Source organism: Daucus carota, chromosome 9 (genome assembly GCF_001625215.2).
Source record: "Daucus carota subsp. sativus chromosome 9, DH1 v3.0, whole genome shotgun sequence".
Taxonomy (NCBI): Eukaryota; Viridiplantae; Streptophyta; class Magnoliopsida; order Apiales; family Apiaceae; genus Daucus; species Daucus carota.
This window is the reverse complement of record NC_030389.2, coordinates 10,796,788-10,823,793: the sequence shown is the minus strand read 5'-3', so window position 1 is coordinate 10,823,793 and position 27,006 is coordinate 10,796,788. Positions and strand designations below refer to the sequence as shown.

General features: G+C 35.9%; 4 protein-coding genes across 5 annotated transcripts; 1 reads left to right on the top strand and 3 right to left on the bottom strand.

The window, feature by feature from the left end:
• Nucleotides 1-1,655: 1,655 nt before the first annotated feature.
• Nucleotides 1,656-2,571, bottom strand: LOC108200841 (thylakoid lumenal 19 kDa protein, chloroplastic). Its single transcript, XM_017369103.2, has one exon. The coding sequence runs from the start codon at nucleotides 2,525-2,527 to the stop codon at nucleotides 1,808-1,810; it is 720 nt and encodes a 239-aa protein (XP_017224592.1). The 5' UTR covers nucleotides 2,528-2,571; the 3' UTR covers nucleotides 1,656-1,807.
• A 312-nt stretch (nucleotides 2,572-2,883) lies between these two features.
• Nucleotides 2,884-6,986, bottom strand: LOC108201966 (myosin-2). The gene is made up of 6 exons (XM_017370315.2): nucleotides 6,547-6,986; nucleotides 5,703-5,820; nucleotides 5,421-5,501; nucleotides 5,263-5,336; nucleotides 4,967-5,167; nucleotides 2,884-4,621 (listed from the first exon to the last, which is right to left on the bottom strand). Exons 1-6 carry the CDS (start codon nucleotides 6,817-6,819, stop codon nucleotides 4,331-4,333), a joined length of 1,038 nt encoding a protein of 345 aa, XP_017225804.2. The 5' UTR covers nucleotides 6,820-6,986; the 3' UTR covers nucleotides 2,884-4,330.
• Nucleotides 6,987-14,956: 7,970 nt separating this feature from the next.
• LOC108200649 (uncharacterized) lies at nucleotides 14,957-16,052 on the top strand. Its single transcript, XM_017368870.2, has one exon. It carries the CDS (start codon nucleotides 15,025-15,027, stop codon nucleotides 15,934-15,936), a length of 912 nt encoding a protein of 303 aa, XP_017224359.1. The 5' UTR covers nucleotides 14,957-15,024; the 3' UTR covers nucleotides 15,937-16,052.
• A 6,385-nt stretch (nucleotides 16,053-22,437) lies between these two features.
• Nucleotides 22,438-26,003, bottom strand: LOC108202702 (uncharacterized). Of its 2 annotated transcripts, XM_064084950.1 has the most exons (2): nucleotides 24,297-26,003; nucleotides 22,438-24,266 (listed from the first exon to the last, which is right to left on the bottom strand). In XM_064084950.1, exons 1-2 carry the CDS (start codon nucleotides 25,816-25,818, stop codon nucleotides 22,624-22,626), a joined length of 3,165 nt encoding a protein of 1,054 aa, XP_063941020.1. In that variant the 5' UTR covers nucleotides 25,819-26,003; the 3' UTR covers nucleotides 22,438-22,623. The 2 variants fall into 2 exon arrangements, with proteins under 2 accessions (XP_063941020.1, XP_017226706.2); XM_017371217.2 differs by having other exon boundaries at nucleotides 22,438-26,002.
• Nucleotides 26,004-27,006: the final 1,003 nt, after the last annotated feature.

Sequence of the window (27,006 nt, the reverse complement as noted above, 5' to 3'; positions counted from 1 at the left end):
AACTATGGACATAAAATATAATATCAACAAAAAACATTAATTTTAAAAAATGCCCATTGTAGCGGAGAAAAGAATCTTAGCTAATGTAAAAGGGTCATGATATCTGGCATACGTATGCCAAGGGACCTGTTAACCAACATTCAGCTTTTTGGCCGATGATGAATATTCCGCAGCCAGAATTAAAACAAAAGTTTAATACGTCGAGCGCTTTTTAACCACTGAACGAGGTGAGATAGGTTATAATTCTGGTCGTCGGATATTAATCCAACGGCCAGAAAACTGACTGTTGGGTAAGGGGTCACCAGCATACCTGGTGGACCCAATATAAAAAAACGCAGAAAGAATTTTCGCAACATGGAATGCGATCTTCTCGTATACTCTTCAATTCATTTCTCTACATAAATCAATTAGAAAGAACAAGCACTAGTTATCAGTATTCAACAATAATCTACCAACGCGGTTTAATCTGCATACTACAATGTTAATACAAATGCCTTGTGTTGTTTGTCTGGCAATAAATGAAAGAATGCTTCAATTAGATTAGTTTTACTCAAATTTGAGTGAATAACTCGAATCATGAGGAATGCATCTACAACTGTGATCTCTGTACAACTAGACAGTAGAAACTCTCTTTATTGTTTGTTACATTGGCTCATGATATTAGCAATTTGATCCTGTCTTCTTTTAATTTGTTGCAAGCTATCTTGATCGACTGCTTACCCTTTGCTTCTATTAGAGTCACTAGCTTCTTGAGTGAACTTCTCCTAGCCTGAGCCAAGACAATGATACATCACTTTACTAATGAGGGCGTTTGGATCGTGAGTGGGAATGGGTATCTCAAAGAGAGAGTCAGAAATGATTTACCTTTAAGTAGGACTGGGTTCCCATTCCATGTTACAAAATTGCTAATCCAAACACCAACACATGAGTTTGAGATTCCGATTTCTGATAATAGGGGCTTACTAACTATGAACTAAACGCGTAGTATATACATCTCAGAATGTTTGCCAAGAAGAGGAACTTAGAGGGGTGTATTCGATTGGGATTTTAATGGATTGTTTTTAGTTTATGGATTTTAATGGATTGTGTTTGATTTTGATTTTGTGCGGATTCTTGATAAAATGTCGCAGAGTTTATAGGATTTAAGCACAATGCTTCAAAATCCCATTGATTTTGATGAGATTTCAAAAAACTTAAAATACACTGAAGAATGCCACAAAATCCATCATTTTATGAAATGCATAAAAATCCATCAGCATTTGAATACCATCAGATTTTAATGGATTTTAAACAATCTCAATTGAATACCATCGAATTTTAAAGCATAATTTAAAATCCCATTGAATACCACCAGATTTTGTAGTATGATTTGAAATCCCAATTGAATACCTCAAGATTTTAATAGATTTCAAACAATCCCAATCGAATACCCTCGGATTTCATGAATGCAAAAAAAATGCTTTAAAATCCCAATCCAATACACCCCTCTTAATCTCTTATCGTGTTCACAGGTGAAGGGATTATAACTATAATCTCCACCTCGGAGAGGTTTTGACAAAGAATGCAGACTGCAGTAATCGATCTGGAGTGTGATTTCAAATGAATTAATAACATTAAGCTGAAACAGAGGAGATATGATAAGATGAAAAAATGCCTAAAATAAAGAGAATATCAGTATTCACAATTCTTGATTAATAGATAGATCATATAGGCACTCTTCATTCCTTAAAGAAGTTAAAAAAGGCTTCATATAAGAAAGCCTTTGAGTATAGTTTCTTTCAAAATCTTCCAATAACAACTTACATAGTTAAACTCCAATAGTTTTAAAAGACTCGTGGACATGTCTCAAAGTTTCCTTATCTTTATTCCATTCTGGTGTTGGCGCATTAACAAAATGCGCGTAGAGCTTGTTCCTTGCACAAGTAACCGATATTAAGCTATGCTTAGCCACCCCGTCGATCTCATATACGTAATAGACTTGGCCTTTATCATCATTCCTTTCTTCAGAAGTAACACTATCTGCACTAGAAATGAGGTCTTGCAAGTCTACATCAGATAATGCCAAGTTATTGAGTATAGCTTCTTTCGGTCCCAATTGTCGAATCCCTGCAAGATATAGCAAATATTCTTTCTCAGTTTTCTTTTTTGGATTGTAGAACTCACTGTCAGTTCCATTAGTCCCCTTCTCAACTTTAGACACTAATCTTTCTTTCCATCCTTCTGGCACGTCGTAAATGTACTCTGCAGAGTCTTTCTTGTTGGAGTTGCCACCGTATCCGCCATAATTGGCTGCACTGGCAGCAGTGCCATAGTATGTTTGGTAAGTTGAGTCTGCCAGAGAGGGAGTTGTGGATGTCAGGATAGTGGCTGCAGCTAAGGCTGCGGTTAACGTGGTGGTTAAGTTATTTGAGGATGGCTTAGAGGGTGGAATGGTGAGTTGGGGTTTGAATTGTGGTGGTTTGGAAGGAGTTGAGGAGGTGGAGGTGGTGGTGGAGAGCAGGGCTGAGGGGGAGAAAGTTGATGCCATTGGAAATAATTTTGGATGGATGGATCAGGCTGGTTGTTTGTGTGTGTGTGGTGGCTGTTATCATGCTACAATAGCCAAATATTCCTGGCCAATCACAGAGGAGATTTGTGCCATGTCATGTAGCACAATATAATCTAATTTTAGACTTGTCACATTAGAATATGTACAGTTTAAAGGGAGTTTTATTAGTGTTCTTCATAGAAGAATAAAAATCTGAAAAATATGATTAATTGACTCTTAAACAAATGGTTAACTGTTGGCAATTCCAATAAATAAAAATTACTAAACTAACAACATTATAACAGACATACTAATAGGTCTTGCTAAAGACTTGTTCTAATGCCCTTGATCCTCTCTAGATGTTCAAATGCAGCCATTCTATTCCATGCAGACACCAAATGAATTATCTACCACAAAAAACTTTCTAGTAAGCAAAATTACAGATAAATCTATTGGAAGACAAGACTTGGTTAATTTCCAGTCCCAAAATAGCCTAAAAGATTCGTACAAATAGCCTAATAATCAACTGACTATTTCCCAAGGCAGCAAACAGAGAGAACATACATTTGGTAATTATTTCTCATTTTCTTGAGAGTTTTTGCCAATATATTTGCCACACACTCCTCAGCATGGAAATGAAGCAGATGGCCTGTGCAGCCCTTGTTGCTGCTGCCTCCATGAGCGCGGTTTTGGCTCAGGCTTCTGTCGAGGCGCCAGCTGAGTCTCCGCTTGCTGAAGGACCAACAAATGGTGCATCTGCTGCATTGCCTGCTCTCGGGGTCATTGGGGCTAGTCTAGTGTCAGTTATCGCCTTCTACCTTCAGTAAACAATTGATTGAACGGTAGAATTGTGCAGTGGCATGGAAATTTAATGTAGTTTTCTCTTTTCTGTCTTCTTCTAGTTTCATCTGAGAATCTATTGATTTGATGTAATGGAGTAAAATAAATAAAAGAAAAATTGACCAATTAATGTGTTCCTGGAATTCCAATTTTTCAAAAAACATGAAAAATTAAAATGAAGGTCCATATTCTAGAAAGTACATAATTAAACATATTGCTTGTGGTTACAGAGCATGCAGCAGCTAGTGCTAGAACCACATATGCTAACAATTTATGTGGTCTATGATACATGAATACATTAGTTAGGTGGCAATTTTGAAATTTTGAATAGTAATTAGACGGCATTCTGATATGTTATGTGTCCATGTAAACCAGATTGAAGTGCAGAATAAGAATCAGTTTTCTGAAAAGTGTTTACTGGTGAGTGGTTATAAATGGGCTAAAAATATATGAAGTAAATATAGTAACCTCACTGTGCTGCCCTCTGATAAATGATCCCAGCAGCAGTGTGGTATCCGAATATCACAAGTAATCTCTTATGTATTAGAATTGAAAGCTGTAGTCTGTTACAAGTAAAGCCAGAAATACACCATCTATATCAATTGTAAATCAAAGAACTTATAAAGGTACCTACTAAACCAATCCATTTATTCCTCTGTGCTTCCCCAACCTTGTAGGATGTGATTGTTTTTTCAATAGGACCAAGAACTCCCCAACCTACATACCTACTATGATATGATGATTTACAAGGTATAATCCAAGCAGTATCTTCAGTTCTTCCTATAAAGGCTTAAAACCATTGCACTGTTATTTTATTTTTTTCAAGTTTCATTTGTCCATGTCCGAATTTGATGTATGTGTGGATATATCTTCAATAAATTTAAAGGCTTCTACAGTATTGCTTTATTATATGAAAAACTCCCGCGTAGGAAATCAGGTCAAAATTCCTAAAGCCTAGCATTTTCATCTTTCCCACCATTTCTTGCTACTCTTTTTTACCTTGGACGTTCCAAGTTTTTGAAATGTTTCTTTTGTCTTGTATAACTGGGATTTGTAGTCTTTCTTCCATGTTTCAAATCGTAGTTTTAGCTTTCGAAGCTCGTATATTGAATTTGCATCTGAACCTGATTCTCCTAAAAAAGAAAAAGAGTCCCCATTAGCATCACAAAGCATGGGAGCTGAATCCACTATTGTGATCTCATTTTCACTTCTTTCGACGGACTGAGGTTTGCTAGCCACTTCAGCTAGGCTCACCTGCATTACAGATAAGTAAACAACAATCAATGAATATTTTTCTGTCGGCAATCAATTGTTGGTTAGAAATCTTAGTTTTCTTTTTAACCAAAATATTTTATTAAGACACTGTGCACTATCTAGACTGGAGTCTTAGAGACAGATAAAAAACCAATGCTTAATTGTTAAGAATGAAATTAATAATCTAATATGGAACCTAAAGAATGTCGTTTATATTTTAAAGAACCAAGATATTTACTTTTGTTAAAAAGATCCCAGATGATTAACCATGTAGAAGAAGCATGGACATAATTTGTTAGAACTAATGGGGAAAAAGAAGCAAGAATATCAGTTGGTGCAACTGACTTGTATAAATGTCAACTGCTCTTGCCACATCTTCTCCATTGATTTCATTTTTGCTTCATGTTGCTGCCACTGTTTCTCAAATTGTGCAATCTTCATCCGCAAGCCATAGTTTTCCTCGTTTTTATTTTGTACTGCTGCCTCGGTCTTAAGAACTCTCCTTTGCAGCTCATAGACATCACAATATGGAACATGAACAGAATCCTATTCCGGGAGTACATAAAAATGGGAAACTTATAAGCACCAGAAACTAATACTATATACTTATAATATAATGATCACAAGTAACATACACACACCTTTGCTTCCTGAATTCTACTGTCACTTCTCTTTGTGAATATAAGATGTCTTCGAGTTAACCAGCCTCGTGTTACTGAAAGTATAAAACCATATACTGAGATGCTTGTTATATATAGAACTACCCTGTCATTTCAACAAAAAGAATCATCTCCCATACCAGATTGCAGAAGCAAGACAGCTCTATGTTTCGTCTGTAATGTTCTGCTCGCAATATTTCTAGCATTTTCAGCTCGAACATCTGCAAGACAACCAAATCCGAATCAGATTCCTTAGAATTTTATCATTATTCAGTTATTTTACACTGTAAAAGCCTGAACTTCTTTTATTGGGGGAGTAGAAGTTTTATTAAGTTTTAATAGACTAAAGCCATAGACTTCATCAAGAGCCACGCAATAGCAGCAATATTATATAGTTCTATGAATTGTTTAACATTGATTACATGATTGCAGTGTAACTATCCCCCTTATGAGATCTTGATGGCGATATCCATTGGAGTATGTCTGAGTGCCAAGAATCACTTGTAGGTCCTTCTCTCTTGTATAATCCACTATCTCAGTCTGTAATTTTTAGTAGAAAATATGTAAGTGTGCAATCCCCAGAAAAGCAACATACATAATTGAAAATGCAAAATCAAGAGAGCAAAAGGAGTTATTAAAACATGCTCTTTGCCTCTTTCTCGCTTATCAGAAAGGTGTTAATATTGGATTTACAAAGTTTTATTATTTATATTCTCAGTGCCAAGAAATCGAATGTACTAAGACATAAACATAAATCTCCTAACACCTTAAGCTTTTTGCAGAATTGGTAACATAAATTACAGAGGCATAAAGATTTACACCACAAAACATGACTTGTAAACAAAGTGGGTGTTTGCAAATAGAACTTCTGGGCTTAAAAGCGTAGAAGCCCACTTCCTCTTTTTTGATGTCCGTTTGGCGAATGTCTTGAAGTGCTTAATTAAACTAAAAAAAGCCCAGATTAAAAGCTACGAAACCTAGCTTTTTTTTTGGGACTCAGCTTCAGCTTCTTTCTAACAGAAAACGAACTCAGCTTTTGAAATTCAATATTTGTTGATTATAATTCATCCAATCAAGTCTTTCGTGACACCTTAATGATTTCAGGAGAGTTGTTATCATAACTAGATATTTAACTAATGTACTCGTAAATTGGTAAATCATTCCTATCAATTATCTATTTCCTGATTAATACTGGGATGGCAATTGGATGTTGTAACCCCAACTTTTTTTTAGAACCTGGAGATCAAAAAAAATTGCAGGATTTACCTTCTGTATAAGACATCCATTAGTGTCTCCTCCAAAGCAACATTTCCCTTTGGCTTCTTTAGCATCGTTTATTTCGGGGGATTCAAATCTGCTAACAAGTGAAACAAGTTCATCCGTCGAATAACTGTTTTGCAACTTGACAGGCCAAGACTTCTTTCCAGGAGGTAACCGGGCCTTTGAGACCGGACGAACTGGCAATGCTGGTGGAAGATCCTCTGCATTGTGATCTGCAGTTTGCTGAAGTTTTTCAAGCATAAGCTCAAGAGTAGACATTAGAAACCTTTTATTTGCTAAAATTTTTGTTGATAAATAATTGTCACTGCAGCTAGAGAATATAGAGATGAGGTAGAACTTTAGAAAGGCTGAATTAAGTTGGCACAGTTATTGTGCAAAGAATCTAGTATTTTGGAACTTATTGAACAACAAGGATTACATATGCTCTATATATAACTGAATGTGTAACAGGAGTCTTGCTTTGCTTTTAGCTATTAAAGCCAAGTTAACTGAAACACATCACATGGCAGTGTAGCCACTTTTTGGAGAAAACATTATCTGACATTTTATTTTAATGATATTTTTTCTTGAATCATAGATTTAGTTATCTTATAGTTTAGAGAAATGATTAGAACTCTAAACTCCTAAGGTGTCATTTTGAAAGTAATACCAGTATTATATTCTTCATTTTAGAATTAATTGAATATTGTGGAACATTCATTCATACAATAGTATACATGTATACAGTGCTAATTGACTAGCTAGTGTTCCTTTAGCACTTTTACAGGATCTTTTAAGCTAAAGTGACACATCAATAATGTAGAAAACTATCATGGTCATTCTGTCCCCAAAGGCAAGTCATATTTCAATACATAATAGCAATAACTATTGATAAGCCATCATTATTTTCATATGTTATAGAGTATGAGGCAATTTGAAATGTCATAGAGCAAGGCTTGAAAATCTAGGTCATTCAACAAGATCTTACAGGGGTCTTTCTCTGACACCTTAAATTTTATATGAGCTGGTTACTTAACATGGTATCAAAACCCAGTGTCAGAAGTAACACATATTTTGAGTCTCTCGAACCATATCTATGTAATTTAATTACCGGTTATCTGGGGTCTGTCTGGTATTGAATCTATGATGGTAATTTGTGTCAGAAACTGCTGCCTAAATGAAACACAGAAGCCTAACATAAGCATAAGAACGGTTAGATTTTAGTCTAGTCAAAGATATGCTGTATAAATTCTCAGATCTCAACAACACTCTGTTAATTGGTTGTGCAAAGAATGATCTAGATACCATCCGCAAATCGCAATTAACTTGAGGACCATATAAAAAATTGCAATAACAGAGAAGATTAGGTTGTTAAACTCCGTTCATATCGCCTTTTTCTTCCCTAAAGCCCGCACCCTCATTGAATTGATGAATCCTTAGCAGGTCCAGCATCCAATGAGTAAAGAAAGATGGACAAAGGGGGATTAACAAAAGTGATTATTAAACTTATTGGAAGCTAATGATACAAGACGACAAGGAGCCGAATGCAGAGAAGGCAGTAACATGATGAATGAAATAAACTAATTACTTCTATATATATTCAGTGAACATGATTACTATTTAAGTAAGCTTAATGCATGTATAAGTGAAATGAGTATAAAACTTGGGATCTGACATAGAAAAAGATATCTAGAGAACAAGAGTGTATAATATTTTACATGAACAGGTGGAAGTGATCATGAAAATGCAACTCATTTTCGGCTCAATGCATCTTCACATTATCAAGTGTATTATTTCAATTATGGTCACCTGTGTTTAAATCCTAAACTGATGATATTCATATACTTCTACAAACAGTAGTTACATAGGGATTGCTAACTGGCTGTAAATGTTACCGTTAACTCTCATTATTATTGATAATGCATGAACGGATTTATTTTTATGCTCGGCCCAAAAAGCCTCACGCTAAAAATCTCCTCTGAATCCAAAAATCACCAATCACCAAGATCACCTTCTTAACCATTATCTTTGATACCACTTGTTGGATTACGCAACACCTGTTAACTCCATCTTAGTAAGATATTGTCCGTTTTAGACTGTGGTCAAGCCCGCATAGATTGTTTTTGGGCTTTTCTCAAAAGACCTCATACAAGTCGAGTTGTTTGGCTGTTTATATTCAAGACAAATCGTCTTTATTTTTATCATGCGAAACTTGGACTGATACCCACTCAACAAGGTATCGATTCTACTAACATTGGGAGTACTCAAACCCGAGAGCTTATATGTGAACATATTTAGTCTATAAATCATTATTCTATGTAAAATGTGATATGATAATATGTGGTATAGAGAGAGACAGGCAGAGGAGAGGGAAGGAGGGAGAATAAAATGAAATGTAGGGGACCAAAATCCAAACTAGAGCTTAGTAATAAATGGAAATCTTCTACTTAGCTGAAGAGGCTCCATGTTTGCTGTGATGAGTGCAAAACTGGGGACATATAGGAATCATCAAATGTAGGGAAACAGTGGCGCCATTCATAGCAATTATTTATTCACTTGCCAAAAGTTGTTCCCTGATTCTAACCAATGAGATTATTAAACACAAATTACATGTGCTGCAAAATTATCATTCATATTCATTAGATATATGTATATTCATATTCATTACGTATCTGTACGCATAATTCACCACGCTGGGCTCGAACAGTGTTTTGGACTAGAAGAATGGGAAAGCTCGGGATTGTAATGCCCCAACCCCGTATCCTAATTCCTAAATATTTGAGTTGTAACGATATCAATCGTTGTTAAATCATATTTTGAATATTATGACTAACGGATGGATGTAATAAGATGATCCAGATATAATTTTTTTAGTAGCGAAAATCATTATATGGTGTATATCTTAATCTGAATAATAGCACACAAGTCTCTCTACACCTATACAGATTCACATAAGTCATTATGGTTAATTATCTCAAAAATACGTAGCCTTCACACCCTTTCTCTGTCTTCTCTCCTCTGTTGATAATTCTCTTGCTTAGTTTCTTACTCCCTAGTGATGTCTTTCTTTTGCGATGACATTGTAATCCGTTTAATCTCGAGAAGCGATCGTTTTACAGGTATGATAGTCAAAATTAAATATAAAAAGAGTAGATAGTTAAATATAACCTTAGTACATACACCTTCCATTCCAGTATTATAACAAGCATACGACCGTTGCAAAATTGACTCCACCTTCACGACAATGCTACTGTCTCAGCAACATAGATGGATTAAAAACAGTATCTCAAATACTTCATTTTGTACCCGGGATCAAGAAAAATGTCTACATTTTTCCAGTATTTATTATACTTTATCATCTTGCTGACGGTCATGGTAGACAACAAGGTATGATCCTGATCAGTTAATTCAGCCAGCTGAGTATGAGTCTCACAGATTTCATAATAGAAGTTATTTGAAGTTACGTGCAAAGTTTCACTAAACTTCAACGTAAATTGATAAAAGGTGGACATAAACTTTATAAACACGGCTACCGACTCCCGGTTAGTAGATGTTACCGGTCCAATCCTCTTTTCATTATTCTCTTTTTGCATAAAGTGGCTCAAAAATATTTTGTCCTCCTCCTCATACCTTTTAAATAATTTTTCAAAATTAAGAGCTAAATCTAACATCATATACGTGCTATTCCACCTTGTAGGCACGTACAAAACCAGTCCCCCCTGTAATTAATTCTTTCATTCTCCACATAACATCAGAATTTTAGTTGCCTAGGTGGAGAAGATCGAATGTACCTTACAAAATTATGGATCGAAGTTATTGAATCATGCAACTTCGTTAATCTATCATTGATAATCAAGTCTATGATGTGAGCACCACATCTAACATGGATATATTCACCATCAAGACAACAATTTTCCAAGCATTTACCCTCCTCCTTAATTATGAAACCAATTACTACATCATTGGTTGATGCGTTTTCAAGTGTAACTGAAAAGTCTTTTTGAATCCCTCATTCACGCAAACAGCCCTTGATCACCTTTACAATCATCTCGCCTTTATGATTTGAACCTTGACAAAAGTTGTTTATCCTTTTATGCAAATTCTAGTCAGAATTGATGTAATATGCAGTGAGGCACATGTTGGATATTTGGGTTCGGGATGTCCAACATTCGGTTGTTTAGCTAACCTTTTGACCATCCAACAATCGGTTTTTAGACAAACTTTTTGATCAAGGCTATCTATTCTTTCAACATTTTGATTTCTCATTACAAAACAGCGTGTAAATGTCCTTAGTAATAGTCATATAACTAGGAACAACAAACCTAGGTTATAACCAGTGTTGTGAAAAGCGCAAATCGGCTCTAGGCGATGGAAGGACCTTTTAGCGCTTAAGCGATAAAGCGGAAGCTTAAGGGGAATCTTAAGCGGACCAATAAGCGGATAAATAACATATAATTAAATATTTAATTATAATATTAATATATTCAAAAATAATATTATATTGTGGTAAGAATTTAAATTTTTAATAAAATATATATTTTTTAATTTTTTAATATAATTATAGTTATATTATATAAAAAAATATTTTAAAACTGAAAAATTAGCAAGTCAAAATCATTTTGACCGCTTAGGTACCGCTTAATCCGCTTAATAGTTCGCTTAATTTTCAAAAACGCTTAAGAACCCGCTTAATGCAAAATTGAGGCGTTTTAGGACCGATTCCGCTTAGGCGGCCGCTTAATGTGCTTTTTACAACACTGGTTATAATTCATTCATTAAATCTTTAAGACCCTCCCCTTCCACAACGTTAAGGATTTGTTCGTCCTTCACCACAAATTTAGCCAAGACATTTTGATATCTCACTTTGTTAAATGTAGCCCTCAATAGATGTTTCTCTCCTTTGATTCAACGTTTAAAGCTAAGCACCCTTTGCTTCCTCTTAACCATATTTCTTGGATACTTCTTGAATTTCTTCTAATGAACCCGTAAACTACCTGTTCCAACTCTTGTACTATGACAAGCATAGTTCGCTCCACAATAGTTATGTGTGCACCCTAGGGTCCATTAGATTTCCACCCTTTATTTTAGTAAAATGATCCCACATGTCTAAAGTTCTAGTAGGTTTTCTTATGGTTGTAAGTGGGTTATCATCATTATTTTCTTTTTTGGGAGATTTGAGTTCACCATTAGTAATCGTTGGATCATCGGGGGTTGGGGTTTCTGGAGAAATTTTTTGAGCAGAGTAAATTTTGGGAAGCGTTTTGATTTTTAGTGGTATTTAGGGCCACCGGAGGAATTTGTTGAACGGAACCAATTACAGGAAATATTGTTTCCATTTTTCGAACCCTAAAAATATAAAAGATAATAATTAAAACAAAATTTTATAATAACAAGCTAGCAGTTTACTAATATAGAAATATGAACAACAAATAAACAATTTAAATCAAGACACAACTTACAAATCATATAGGTCATAATTGATATCTCTATATATATTAAATCATCACAACTTATAACTTGGAGAAATGACTCAAATAATACAGTCATACTCAATCAAATAAATGAAATAAACTTGATTTTAGAATATACAAGAATGTACAACAGATTGAGTGAAAAAAAGATATCAGGAGTAAATGATACAACTTTCAATTAGTGATAAATATTTCACTTAGAAATAAAAAAAATAAAGAGATTAAGAAAATAAGCTTGGAAGTTAATTGAGGATTAGTAAAAATAGAGCAAAGATTGAGTGAGTTATTACTCCCTTTGGTCCTTATTATAAGGCGTTTAAAAAAAATGTATATGGTCGAGTATATAAGACGTTTTTATAAAAATTAGGTTTATTTATTACAGATACACGTATATTTATATTCCACTCTCTTGAGTCAAGTTAGAAGTCCGTAATTATCATAAATATGACTCCTTTTTTTTTCATCTTTTTTTTATAAATATCAACCTTTATTTTTTTGTGACATACGTATACCATACACTCTTTTTCTCTTTATAAGTTTAGATATATCAAGATGAATCTTATGTGTGTTGAAGAAGATGGTGATGATGATACAGTGACAAATACTGTGATGAAGAAAGGGTTTGGTGATCAAGATGACAAAAATAGGGCAAGAGAAAATAAGCCACGCACTACAAAATCAGGGTGGGATCTAAATGAGTTATCTCCTCCTGAGAAGTTAAAACTTTGGATGGAAGAAACTTCAAACAAGCATATCTATATGATGTATAAAATTTATTTTCCATTTGTATTGGGTATGAGTAAGACAGAAAGTGAGAGGTACATGGAGGATGAAGGTGAAATCAAGGAAGATTTGGTTGATCCTATTGATCTGAATTTATCTCCATCCATGACTGAAAAAAAAGATTCTGGAGCTCAAGTTGTTGATATGATGATGGAAATTTATTTTCCTAGCATGTTTTGATAAAAATATGTGTATTTTAGTTTTTGAGTGTTATCGGTGGCATTGTCAAAATTTTTTTTAATACAAGATGTATATGTAGCAGGTTAATGAGAAACTTTAAAATAAGTATCACAACATCTGAAGTAAGAATGCAGTAGCTAAATATTTTCATGTTACATCTATCCTACAATAAAAAAAATAAACTTACACGATGTATGATGAAAAAAAATTGTACATATTATTTTAAGGAATAAAATAAACTTACATGATGGTGTTTCATTAAGATTAAAAGCATGTTGATTAAGGTTTGGAAACAGGTTCCCTTGATTTGGATTTTGAACATCTGGATTCTCATTGTTACTGATGTTTTGATTTGAATTTTGAGATGAATTTCCATAAGAAAACTCTACATCTGCAAACAAGAATGATTAAAGTTACAGTAAAACAAACACATGTGCATATATCAATACTTAAAAAACAAACAAATGATATAGATGGAGAAACATTACCCGGATTCACTTGAGAATTGAAAGTATTATTAAGATCAATAAAATATACTTCACTCTCAGCAGGGTTATTCAAATCAAACATAAATCCATCTGGCTCATTGTTTAAATCAAAATTATAAAAGATATTCATACTTACTGTGTTTTCTTGTATTTGTATGAACAACACCAGACTCATCATTTTATAAGATAAAAATGATGGGAAATATATGAAAGTTTATATTTTGGTGAAAAAACTGGAGGGAAGTGGAGGGAAGAAGATGAAAATTTTAAAATGACATAAAAAGAGTATTGGGTGTAGATGAAGATGTGTATACAGATGTATATATGCACGGTCAACTTCATTTAAACCTAGTTCAATTTTCTAGTTAAACATTAATTATATTGTCAATCTAAATATGAGTGAAATCAAGGTGTTTTCTCAATTTTCTTAAAATCTTAATATATGTGCAAAGACTGCAAACGCCTTATAATAAGGACCAGAGGGAGTAATAAGGAGTGAGGTAAGGATCGATGAGGGGAGGAGCGCGGCTACTAGGGTTTTATCACTTATAAGTTATAACACATGGAACTAGAATATTTATTAATTATAATTGTTAGTCTACTTTTTAAATCAGGTTGTGGACTGTGGTAGTCTAGTATATATGAAATGGGTTGGGCGTAAGTTATTGGACCGGGTTAGGTTGATTTAAGGTTTTTAAGAGATAAACTTTGACTCAACCTATTATGAACAGCCCGATCAAAAATCAACTCAATTGACCCACAATTTTGGATGGGTTGATTTGGTCGATCCAATTGAGGGTTGGATAACCCATGAGCAGCCCTAACCTTTAACCAGAGTTCAAACCCTCCACGTTGCTCCATTTCTTATCATACCTATTTTCTACCCAAATATTATGATACACAATCTACATTCACTCATTTTTCGTCTTCCCTTCTACCAGTGATTATTTGCTTTTATTTTCACTCATTCCAATCCATTCCATTTCATTCACCCTAATTAGTGTGTTCGTGGTGTGGGTAGCACGATTTTTTTTCTAAATCATGAACCAACCTTTGCATGGGATTTGATAAAATTTTCAACTCGCAACTACTCCACTTAACATAAAACTTAACATAAAAACCGCGTAAACCCACCATAAAAATGTGGTCACAGTGCGGTCAAAATATAAATACTTTCAAATAAAATATGATATAATTTTAATTTATATACATTAAAACAATTTTATAATAGAGTAATATAAATATTTACGACCACGATAACTACTAAAAGAATATAAACTAAATATATGAACAATATTAATAAAGATGAAAAGATATCAATACTGATAAATAAATTACTCCTACTTCATAAAAATAATAATAATAATAATAATAATAATAATAATAATAATAATAATAATAATAATAATAATAATAATAATAATAATAATAATAATGTTAATTTGCAAATAAAATTCCCAAAAAGTGAGGTAAACAAGATGAATAAATCATTTAACTTCATTTTATTTCTTTCTCATCGTCGGACTTCGGTGATAACTTGAACCCTTTTCTCTTTTGCATCAATGGCAGCCACGATTTCTCGCAAACTAGCCCCCAAATCTCTGAAACACAGCCCTCTCTCCACCTTTTTCAGTCTGCACAAAACCCATCTCCCAAATCTCACTTCTCCCCAAACCCCATTAAATCCTAACTTTAAATTTTCCAATTTTCCTCGATTTTATGGCCAATCAACCCAATATCAAGAACCTATTCTACTTAATCACAGTATCAGCAAATCATACACAAATTGCCCCCAAAATGGTTTTAGTAATTATCCACAATTAAGAAGCATAAACCCTAAAACCCTAAATTATGAAATCTTGAAATTTTCCCTAATTGGAAGCCCTAGGTTCTTGTCAACTAAACCCCTTGAAAACCCAGATCAAGATTCTGATGAAACCCAAAACCCAGATCAGGATTCTGAGAAAATTGAAAACCTGGTTGAGGATTCTGAAAATGCACGAAACCCAGATCAGGTTTTGGATGAATTTGCTGGATTTAAGCACCAGGAAATTACTGGCCCAACTGTTGAGCGAGATGTGTCTGCTTTAGCAAATGAAACCCGAGAAGTTCTTGAAACAATGATGAAGACTATTTATAGTTTGAGCAAAGTTTTGGCTGTTTTGGGTTTGTTTAATCTTGGTTTGGGAGCTTGGATATCGTATATTACTCGAGAATCAGCGATTGCAGAGGTTTCAATACAGAGTGTTTTGGCGTTTGGGCTTCCGTTTTCACTGGCATTTATGTTGAGGCAGTCTTTGAAGCCGATGAATTTCTTTAGGAAGATGGAGGATCAAGGTAGGCTTCAAATTTTGACTTTGACTCTTCAAATTGCTAAAAATTTGAATGTGTTTTTTGTGAGGGTCCGCGGGGTCGCTTATATGTGTGTTGCTGGTGCTGCGGTTGGTCTGGTTTTCGCGGTGCTATATAGATAAATTATGGTTATTGCTGATTATGTATTTTGAAGAATTAATATAAAGTTCAATAAATTTTTACAGACTATTTGTTTCAATTTATAAATTATTAAAGATTTACTCTTAGTTTGATGCTAGTATCTGGCTTGGTTTACTGTGTATGTGCGGTTAAATATATCACGGAAGCTGGAGTCGAGGCTTATAGCTCTCTAGGTATAAAGATTGAACGGGTCTCACAAGATATATGAAAATATATCATAAAAAAAAGTGCACAAGCTGCAATGATGCAGCTTGCCTGGCAGCCTCACAGGATCCCTTTAAACCTTAAATTCTTGATGCTAATATAGTCATTGAACCAAGGTACAATTGTAGACATGATACATACCTGTAAATTTTCCATGGCCATAATTTTGATGATGTAAAGTTTAGTTGAACTCTGGGCACTACACTAACAAGATGGTCTCGTCATGTTTCTTAGAATAAGTGAAATGGTGTCTTATTTCAAGGAAAATAACCACACATGAGACAGTATCAGATATATAATGCATTGTCTGAATAACCATGGTCTGAGAAAACATGACAAAAGGAACGAGAATACTCACATCTATTTATTCTGACTTTATTTACAATATATAATAATATATAATAAAGTTATAACTTTCTTAGATATTATTGACAAATCGTAAATATGTAGACTCATTATGATGCCTTCACGTAGTGTGATAGATGGTTACTGCATCTCAGTTCACAAGTAATTATATGTATTAGCATTGAACCAATGTATTCACTATATTCTGTTACAGCATTAAACCACTAATATACCACGTATAGTCGTATATTAAGTGTAGCTGAAAGAACCTATAGAGGTAGCAATTTATGGATCTGTTAATTCTTATCATCTGTGTTTATCCTGCCTGTGGAAGTGCGATTTACATCTCTGCTAAGGTAAGATTTTACAACTTGTAGAATCCAAACAGTATATTATTTTCTTCGTAAATGTTTAAAACCTTTGCATTATCAATTTATATTTGAGTTTCTTATGTCTGGCTTTGTAGTTGTGATATTCTCAATTGATCAAAAGGTTACTATATTCTCGCTTTTTTATATAGAAGTTTCAAACTTGCAACATATTATATGTTTCAAATTTCTTACCTTTCTTGCTATCTATGTTACTCCGACTCTTTTGTTTAGGTAGTCAGTCGTAATCCATGTCTGATGCTTGGACACTCGGACACGGCACTTGTTCTGTGTTGATCCTTGTGGACACTTTGATCAGCTAAAAAACCACATTTAAGTTGAATATAGTAATATACAATGTAAACCAGGGGAAAAAAAGCAAAAAGGAAAGAAGCAAAAATAAAAAAACAAGCATAGAAGATCCCTAATTTGAAATATTCCTTGCAAATTGGTGTTTGATCATAACTTTATAGTTACATTTTGTTAAGGTATCTACTTCTAATGCTTGTTTGTTAATGTATATGTGGTATCCGTATATGAGGTGTCCCCGTACCTGTATCCAAAAAAATAGGAAGTGTCTCCGTGTTACCAATTTTAAGATTTTTAGAGTCCAACACTCGGATATGCGTCGTAGTCAGGGTAACATAGCTTGGTATACTCTTTTTCAGCTTAATGTTCTAACTTCTAGAAATATTGCTTTTATTAGTGTTACTAAGATTTGCTTCTTTCTTTAATGTTTCAAATCTCAACTTTAGCTTGCGAAGTTCAGCTACTGAATTTGTGTCCGTCTTCACAGTTGTGGAAAAGAAACATCCCTTTGTATTTATGTTGAATTTTTTTATCTATTGACTTTTTTATATACACGTAACTGTAGTTATTTGTCCAACCTATGGTCTTGCAATTTGAAACAACTATTTTGCAAGAAGTCGGAGCTTTCTACACTGGAGAAAGGTCAAGCAAAAAGAAAATGCTTGATTGTGTTTTGTTTAAAGGTTATAAGTCAAATATCAGGTATTTACTCTGAAGAATGTGAGTAAATCATATAATTCGAAATTTGAACCAATTCAGGGCAATTCAGGGCTCGTGGATTACAAACACTTAAAAGGAATTGGTGATTATCCATGTACAGAAATGTATGTAATTTGTTAAATACTATTTAGTATAGCCTGCTGTAAATATCCTCCAGCAGGCGGGTATTCTTCATTTTGAGATGCGGAACCAGGGTTAATAAAGGCGCGATTAATGGCGCTTCGCGCTTAGGCGCAAGGTGTGCGATTCGAATCAAGTAATTTAATGCGATTCTGAAATCGTCCAAAAGGCATTAAAGGCGCTACTAAAGTGAAAAAGGCGTTGATAACAAAAAAGACGATAATAAGTGTTTCATTTAAGACCCAGTAACATCACAACTCCCATTTAAACGTAAGTCTTTTTCCTCAGTATATACATACAGATATATACGTACATGTGCAAATTTCTCTTCTCAATTTTCTTCTCTGGCTCTTAATCTCTCTTTTTCTCTGTCTTTGGTTTTTGATTCTTAACTTTTCTAGTTCACTCGATAATGACTCGCACTCCCCATATCGGATGGAAGTATGGAACTCCACTAGATAATGATAAAACCAAAGTACTATGTTCATTCTGGATTCTGCAAGAATATTTATAAATGCGGAATTTGTCGATTCAAGAAGCACCTTGCGGATATAGTCGAGAAGAAATACCTTGTGATAAGGTACCAGCCCCTGTTGGAGATGAAATCAAAGAGTTGGGGAAAGCAAAAAGGAAGAGATGAAATCAAAGAGTTTATGGGAAAGAAAAAAAAAATTGAAGAGTACGAAAAATATGGAGTATGCAAACATCGAGGATCAAGAATCTGAAGATGCAGTGCGTACACAATTCAGTCAATTCAATTCAAGTTTTGCAAGCAATCAAAAGCGACACAGCAGAGGACTTGTTGATTTTTTTTTTATGCCTAATCCAGAAGCTACATTAAAGAAAAGGAAACTGGTCACGAGTGAAGATTTAAAGAAAGTAATGGAACACTTTTGAAATCTAGCTTGTAAGATGTTCGCAAGATGGACCATCAATAATTTCTTCTCATTCAGTTTTTCAGGTTAAAGGAAAGAGAACCAAAGTTTGTTGTATATACCGAGGTTGAATGTGCAGGAAGAAAGTGGGAGACATGGAAGTGTTGAATCGGATCAATACCTGACGTTGTCTAATTACAGAATAGGAGAGCTGGAGGAGAAGATGGTCGGAGACCATAGAGTTAGAGGTGGAAGCTGTAACGACGACAAGGGGAATGGAGAAGGTGCAGAGATCATCTATTCTCACAAATGATTAACTTGCACAGTAGTAAAAAATAGGCTACTCAGAGACCTTATGCAGCAGACAGGTTGATGTATAGCCCGGCAGGTACAAGGTCATGTATCTGGAACCACAATCCGTGAGATTGTCCTAATTTGTACTCCCTTAATGTATTTTTACCAAACAAGAAGGTGTGTCCCTTTTACCAAACAAGGTGTTTTGATTTCAAGTAATTGACTGCAAGAACGGTAACTTATAACCCATATTTAAACAGAATAAAATCAAACCTGTTAATCTGTTATACATTTGATTCAAATTTAGCTTGAAACCCAACACTCGTGTACACCATCAAAGCATTAACCAAAGATTCAAAAAATCAAAACTATCATTTTGTTCTAATTTTTTTTGGGGGGAGGGATGGGGAAATAATAAGTCACAAGCAGATAGGGTAGACAAACCACAAATCTAAGAAACAAAATGTGAACTCGAGTGATGTTCTATACGTGACAGATTTGAGCAAACCAAAAACCAAAATTCAACACAGTTCACTACAGATTTCCAAAGAAAATCAGATCGCAAGTTAGAACACCTAGCAATTTACAACTTCAAGAGTGTTAATTTATTCCAAAAGTAACTTAGCAATAGATTATTTAGCAAAATAAACTTAGCAATAAATTATTTAGCAAAAAACCCTTAGCAATAAATTATCAATATGTCATGAACAACGCAATAGTAAATCTATACAATTTAGGCAAGGATTAGGAAAAATGCTACATAAGTGAGTAAATGATGAATCACGGCAAGATCAAGATAGATATGTGTCTTGAAACTCAAAATGTGTTTTGTTCTAGCAGGACCTCCTACAACATAGCAGAGAATCTTCTACTGAGAGAATTGTGACTGATAGCAGCCAACATTGCATACATCTCACAGATTTATATGACTTGGGAAGTTACGTAGGGAAACATGATAAACTAAGTTATTAAGATATATATATAGGGTGTTATCAATTAGAAGTACTGAGTCATTTATGCTCATGTAAAAGGTCCATAACAAAATTGTTGACCAATATATACCTAAGTTTATAATGTACCAATAAAGTTTCAGAAACTGAAATTACAAAGACTAATGACTAGTAAAGCAGTAGTAATAAACAATTTATTGGTGTAATCACTTGTAAATTATGAAATGAAGTCTAGCAATAACAAAGATAAACAGTTCTCATCAATTCAAATAAAAATAACATTTTGTTAATCCATACATTGTGACCCTAGAAGAAGAGAACTCTGAAAACCACTGCTCTATACTTCCATAAATTTCCAAGACAGGTACATACAAGAAGTGCAGAACAGTGATACAAAGGATTCTCTAGCTAAAGTAGTTCTCATTTGAATATTAGCCTACTAATATATGTATATGATCAAAACCAGCAGCAGGGATCTGAATTGTGGAGACACTAACTTCTAAAGTTTTCCCACAGTTATTTCCCATCTTTGACATGTTTCTTCCCCACACTTCTCTTACAATTCACACATTAACCTTATAGATAATTTTTTTACCATCAGCACAGGTAATGGTATAAGATGAAACCACAACATACAAATAACACAATAATTGATAATAATAATTATTGTTATTTTAATACAACCAATAACAAGAACAATAATAATAATAATAATATAATTCTAGAATTAATAAAAATAAAAATGACAAAACAGAAACTATTACACAAAAGTATTTCACGAACCAGCTGCACTTTAAACAGACTTATATAATCCAACAAAACTATGCTTACTTCACTAACAGCTATTTGGGGAAGGATTTTTAGGCAGCGTACAACTAAAACAGGCGAGGTTTGGAAGAAGGAACAGCAGACAAGTTCTGCAGCTAATATGGATGATAAAATGATAGACATTCTCTACAAAAATTATCTGGACATTTAAATATTTGTGCAGCCAGAAGAAATTGAAGACAAAATTCTTTAAGTTCTGAATAGTTCAAAACAAAAAGATTAATGTTTCAAATTATTAATGGTCGGTAGAGTTTTATTTAGTTGAGATGCTTTAAGATCTAGTTTTGTATCAGTTGCTGATCATAAATATGATGCTCAAACTGAAATCTCCATATGTCAATGACCTAATGATGTCAGCAAGCACGGTGAAGACTAATACAAAATTGAAGGCTATAAGCCTATAACTAATGTTACCATACTTGGCATGTTCAATTTATCAAAACTGGATCAGATGAAATAATTGATAATATGTTTCATTTATCAGTGTTATATCATCACATATAATTGCAGCAATTTAATAAAAGTAAAACCCATATCATTCAGACATAGGCATGGTTATTATGAGCTAATTTCCATAAATTAGCTATTTATAAGGTTAGTTTTTTGTAAATAGCTTTTGTTATAATTCTCTAATTATGTGAGATTTTTAGCAAAAGTTAAGGCCTCTTAATTTATATAACTACAATTCTACATAGAGACAGGGGAGGGGGTGGGGAAGTCAGCTTTACCATACTCAATGAGGTGGAACCTTGTTCCACTCTGCCGAGATTATAGTCATCATTTACACATCCAGAATATAGCACAAAAATAGGGGTGGGGCGACAAATATTATTGCATTATATAAATAGTTGGTGCACATTTCTAATTACGCCTAGTGCATTTAAATCTTATACACGTTTAAACGCATGTAATAAGTGCGCGGTAAGGGCTGTTCACACATTTTATCCGCGTGCCGATTACAGATCTTATTATTAAAAGGCTTACCACAGAAGGAAAGTTGGGTTTTTGTGTTACTGTAGAAACACATCCTTAAATTGTATAATGCATCTTTAAGAAAACAAAAGCTAAGGTGCAATGTCATTACAAAAAGGGATTAATTTTTTGAGGAGTGTTATTTTGGGCGTTACAAGTCTGAAGTCTCTAAAAACGCCAACACCCATGTTTCTTGCTTTAGTGTAGAGACGCATTCTAAGAATGTCTTTTCAACAAAACAAAAAAAAATGTCTGACCTAAGTAGCCAAATGGACCAACTTTAGGAGGAGTGCTATCTGGGCGTATCAAGCACAAAGTGAGCTAAGAAAGCTCAACCCCCATTTTTCTTGTTTTAGCATAAAAAAATGAATTCTTAAATCACACAATACCTTTCCAACAAAACAGAAAAAAAAACTGTGTGATGTCAGTACCAAAATGAGCAACTTATTGAGGAGTGCAATTCTAGGCGTTATAAGTCCAAAATGTGCTAAAGCAGGTCAACACCCAAAGAGAGAATAGCATAGAATGATCCGCTAACAGCTAAAAGTTATATCAACAACAGTACTACCAAGTATAAATTACATAAGATGTGCTAATAATAAGCAGAGAAATCTCTTGCGCAAAATGAATTAAGCAACCTAGCTGAATACGGTACTAAAAGCTACAGTACTAGGCTTACTTCACTAACCAGCTTTTACCTTGTCGTCACCATCAACTGAGAGAATTGGTAGGCTATTCAAAAATTCATCAAGACCATCAAAGAAAGCAGTTCCTTCAGCATTATCTTCTGCCCCTTGTTCTGCCGTGCTGCCTCTGTTTGTTCCCTTAGCAGGCTCTTCAACCTCATTGCTGAACTCCACATTCAGATCCAACTTCCCCATTTCTTTTGAAACTACACCTGGTCGGTTTCTTGTAATAACACTTGATGCTTTCTTACCAGGATCACCAACTGGCATACTAGGAACCTCCATATTAGGAACCCCAAAACCCTCACCCTCTTGTGCTGCATGTACAGGTTGTAAATTCCCAATTTTACTCCCCTTAACCTTTTTTGACTTGTCCACTTTTGATTGCGTGACATTTTTAGATGTCGAACTCTTCCCCTTGGGGCTCTTAGCTTTCTTCTTCTTCTTAGTGATGTGCCAATCCTCATCATCAGAATCTTCTTTAAAAGGTTCATCCTGAACATTATCTTGATCATCATCAATATAAATCCATGGACCTTTTGGCCTCTTATTCTTTCGTTTTCCACCATGACAATGATTTTCCTCTTGAGGAACAACAAACATGTTTGAAATGGGCGTCCAAGTCGAGGCTGCTGCCTTACATTGATCCATATATGCAGAAGAAACCCCTAATGGGAAAAGAGCCCAAGAACAAAAGTAAGCTTCTTTACCCTCAGCTGCCCCTGGTGGGGTAGAAACCTTAGCAGCATGAAATGCCCTCTTACAATTTTGGCATCGAAGTGTAAATTCAGCATAGCGCCCTGGATATTCATACATATTATAGCAATATGGGCACCCAGTCCAAAAACTAGATTCATCAATATGTGGGTTACCATCATTAGTTCCACTTTTTTCTCCCGATAAATGTGTACCCTGTTGTCCCACCTGAAACTTTCCATTTTCCCCACAATCCTGAGATTCAGCCGGAGGTTGCAATGTCTCTGTTTGTGGCAGTGGTGGTGGCTGTGGCTGAAATTTTGGCTGTGGTTGTGGCTTGCGCTGTGACTGCCGCCGCGATTTTGATTTTGGCTGTGGCTCTGGCTCTGGCAGAGATTGTGGCTGCGACTGTGATTCTGACTGCAATTGTTGTGGCAGTAGCTGTGGTTGCTGCTGTGGTAGTGGCTGTGATGGCACCTGTGGCTCGGATTGTGTTTGTGTCTGATATTGTGGAGAGTGTTGCAGATTCTCAGACCCCGGAAATGGTGAATGTGTGTTAGGTGAAGGCGATTGCACCACAGTCTTTAGTGTAGACTGTGGCGGAGGTTGTGCCTTTGGTAAAGCCGGTTCAGGACGAGGAATTGGTGGTTGTTGCTGAGGTGGAGGTGGGGACCGGGATAGAGGCTGTTGAAATTGATGTATAGCTGAAGCTTGTTGCTTAGACTGATGCCAAGGTATAGGCTGTTGTTCTTGAGGTTGATGCTCAAGCTTAGGCACTGATAGATGAGTTACAGGCAACTTAGGTGGAGGCGTAGGCTGTCGTAATGGATTTTGTGGTGGAGGTGTGGGCTGGCGTAATGGGATTTCTGGTGGAGGCGTAGGCTGACGCAAAGTGTTCTGCTGTGGGGGTGTAACCTGAAGGAAAGGCTTTGGTGGTGGAGTAGGTTGATGCAAAGGCTTTGGTGGTGGTGTAGGTTGATGCAAAGGCTTTTGTGGTGGCATAGGTTGATGTAAAGCCTTTTGTAGTTCAGGTTCAGCACGAGCCAATGGCTGTTGCGGCTGAGATTGATGCCAAGGCTTTTGTGGTGGTGTAGGTTGATGTAAAGCCTCTTGTAGTTCAGGTTCAGCACGAGCCAATGGCTGTTGCGGCTGAGATTGATGCCAAGGCTTTTGTGGTGGCGTAGGTTGATGTAAAGCCTCTTGCAGTTCAGGTTCAGCACGAGCCAATGGCTGTTGCGGCTGAGATTGATGCCAAGGCAATGGCTGTTGTGCTTCTGGCTGCTGATATAGTTGTGTATCGGAAAGAGGTTGTTGACGCGGAGGGGGAGACTTGGGCAAAAGTAGCTGTGTTTGTCGCTGGTGTGACTGAGGAGGAGGTGTAGCCTGACGCGAAGCCTGTTGAGGTGAGGGAGTAGCCTGCCGCAGAGGTTTCTGAGGTAGAGGACGAACTGATTGCTGTTGCGGCTGAGAATGATGCCAGGGTAAAGGCTGTGTTGGGGGCTGAGCCTGTGGCTGAGGTGGTTCCACTCTAGCTTGAGCCGGAGGTGTAGACTGGCGAAAAGGCATTTGCTGTTGCGGAACACCTAATGCTTGTTGCGGCCGAGCTTGATGCCACGGTAAAGGCTGTTGCTGCTGCTGATGATGCTGAGGCCAATTCTGCTCCGGCTGTTGAGGCAGAACTTGTGGCTGAGGTGTAGCCGAACGCTGACCTAACAGCTGCTGCGGCTGACTCTGCCAAGGCAAAGTCTGCTGTTGTTGCTGCTGCTGCTGAGACCAGTGCAAATTCTGCGGCTGTCCCTGCCCCTGCGACCAATGCATCCCCTGTTGTTGCACCTGATTCGGCCAATTCTGCTGCCCCTCATTCACATACTCACCTCGTTGACTCGGAAACAACTGCTGCTCCCCAAACGGCTGCAAAAACTGCTGCTGCTCGTAATGCTGCTGATGCTGCTTCTGTAACTGCTCGCTATGCTCCTGTATAAAACTATAATGCGTACTCCCATTGTGCTGCTGCTGCTGCTGTTGCTGCGGTCCAGGTCCGGTCTCCGGAGGCTGCTGTATAAAATTATACCCAAAATTCGCATTTCTAATCACCGAATCAAACTCAAACTTCCGCGACGGATTCGACAACACCATCCACGCCTCATTCACCAGCCTATACGCATTCTCCGCAAACGGAAACCTATTTCTACTCGGATTCAACAAAACACACAATCTCCGATACTGCGAGCTCATAAGCTCCAAATCGCCGCAATTGCTCTCCACTCTCAGCACGCCGTACCAGTCAATCTGCTGATTACTCAGCCTAGTCTCCGCCGCCATCAGCGTATCCGCAATCGCGATCATCTGCTCCGATTGCTCCATTCTCGGGTCGGACTCTCGGGCCCGGGTCGCGTAGAGTTTGCATTGGGCGAAGTCGCGGCTGCTGAGGAGGTTCTCGGCGATGGATAAGCACCGGAGCGCTTCGTTTCCGGCGTTGAAATTGAATGGTTGCATAATTTGGGGGAGAAATGTGAGCGAGGCGGCCGGGTTTGTGTGTGTATTTGTGTGTGAGAGTGAAAAGTTGTGGATCGTTGGATTGAGATTGGACGGCTGGGATTGGAAGTGAGTTTCTCTCTGGGTATCTAGGTGTGTATTTAATTGGATTTGGTTTAACAACGTTTATAGCGTTGTGCTGTCTTTGTGTTTTGAATTCTTTTGAATAAATTTTAACCTCCATATGTTGTGTTAAGTGAATTGTCATTACCATTGATTGTAAAATTTATTCTTGATACTGTATCCGGTAAATATATGAAGACAGGGTTAAAAGTTTTGAGAAAGTGGGTGAATGGGTTGCGAGTATTTGTACGGGGCATCAAGGAGGATATCTGAATACGAAAAACCCAATCGTGTGGCTCCGATTTAAGATGGAAACCGGCTCCGTCACCAATTATTGCGTCTTCTATTAATCGTTTTCTCCCGGTTAATGATCGCTTTTTCTACAGATAAGTCCTGTGTGAATAATACCATGGGCTAAAGTACTGTCTCAAACTCACACACTATCTTGTATATTGTGCACGAAGCTGGGGTCTTTACGGAAACAACCTCCTTACTCTCTGAATAAGGACATGGTTGCTTACATCTTATCCTCCTCAGAGCCTACTCCAAACGGGAAATATTGAGTATGTTTGGTTTGGTCTGTTTTATTGTATCCAGTAAATTATTACTATCAACTTTTATGAAAGTTTTGTCTATTTTTTAAGGTAAAGAATTCAATTTTGATATACGGTGAATTTTTCTATATATGTATATTTTAAAAATGACAGCTATATTATTAATTTTGATTATCATATATATAATATTATGATATAATAACAATTGTCTGTAACTATTTATAAATTCCACCAATATGAATTTGGTCATATTTTTAAATATAAAAAATGTGATATTGGAGCAGGGGTGTCAAACGGATAAGGATTTGCCCATATTCGTATCCGAATTCGCAAACTAAAAACGTATCCGAATCCGGATCTGTATCACGAATTTTAAAATAAAAAAAATCGGTATCCGTATCTGTCGAATATATCCGGATACGGATAATATCAGCATCCGTATTTTTAAACATCATCGAAAATCTACATACACAATCACTAGTGCAATTGTGCAATACAGAATGAAAAAAGGCCCACAATATCATAATTTAAC

Bases quoted from the DNA above. Each gene is read 5' to 3' on its own strand.
- LOC108200841 (XM_017369103.2), bottom strand. From the start codon at position 2,527: ATGGCATCAACTTTCTCCCCCTCAGCCCTGCTCTCCACCACCACCTCC.
- LOC108201966 (XM_017370315.2), bottom strand. From the start codon at position 6,819: ATGTCTACTCTTGAGCTTATGCTTGAAAAACTTCAGCAAACTGCAGAT. The intron at 5,821-6,546 runs GTAAATCCTGCA...TAAAAATTACAG, and splicing joins ATGGATGTCTTATACAGAAG to ACTGAGATAGTGGATTATAC. The intron at 5,337-5,420 runs GTATGGGAGATG...TTATACTTTCAG, and splicing joins TGTCTTGCTTCTGCAATCTG to TAACACGAGGCTGGTTAACT.
- LOC108200649 (XM_017368870.2), top strand. From the start codon at position 15,025: ATGGCAGCCACGATTTCTCGCAAACTAGCCCCCAAATCTCTGAAACAC.
- LOC108202702 (XM_017371217.2), bottom strand. From the start codon at position 25,818: ATGCAACCATTCAATTTCAACGCCGGAAACGAAGCGCTCCGGTGCTTA.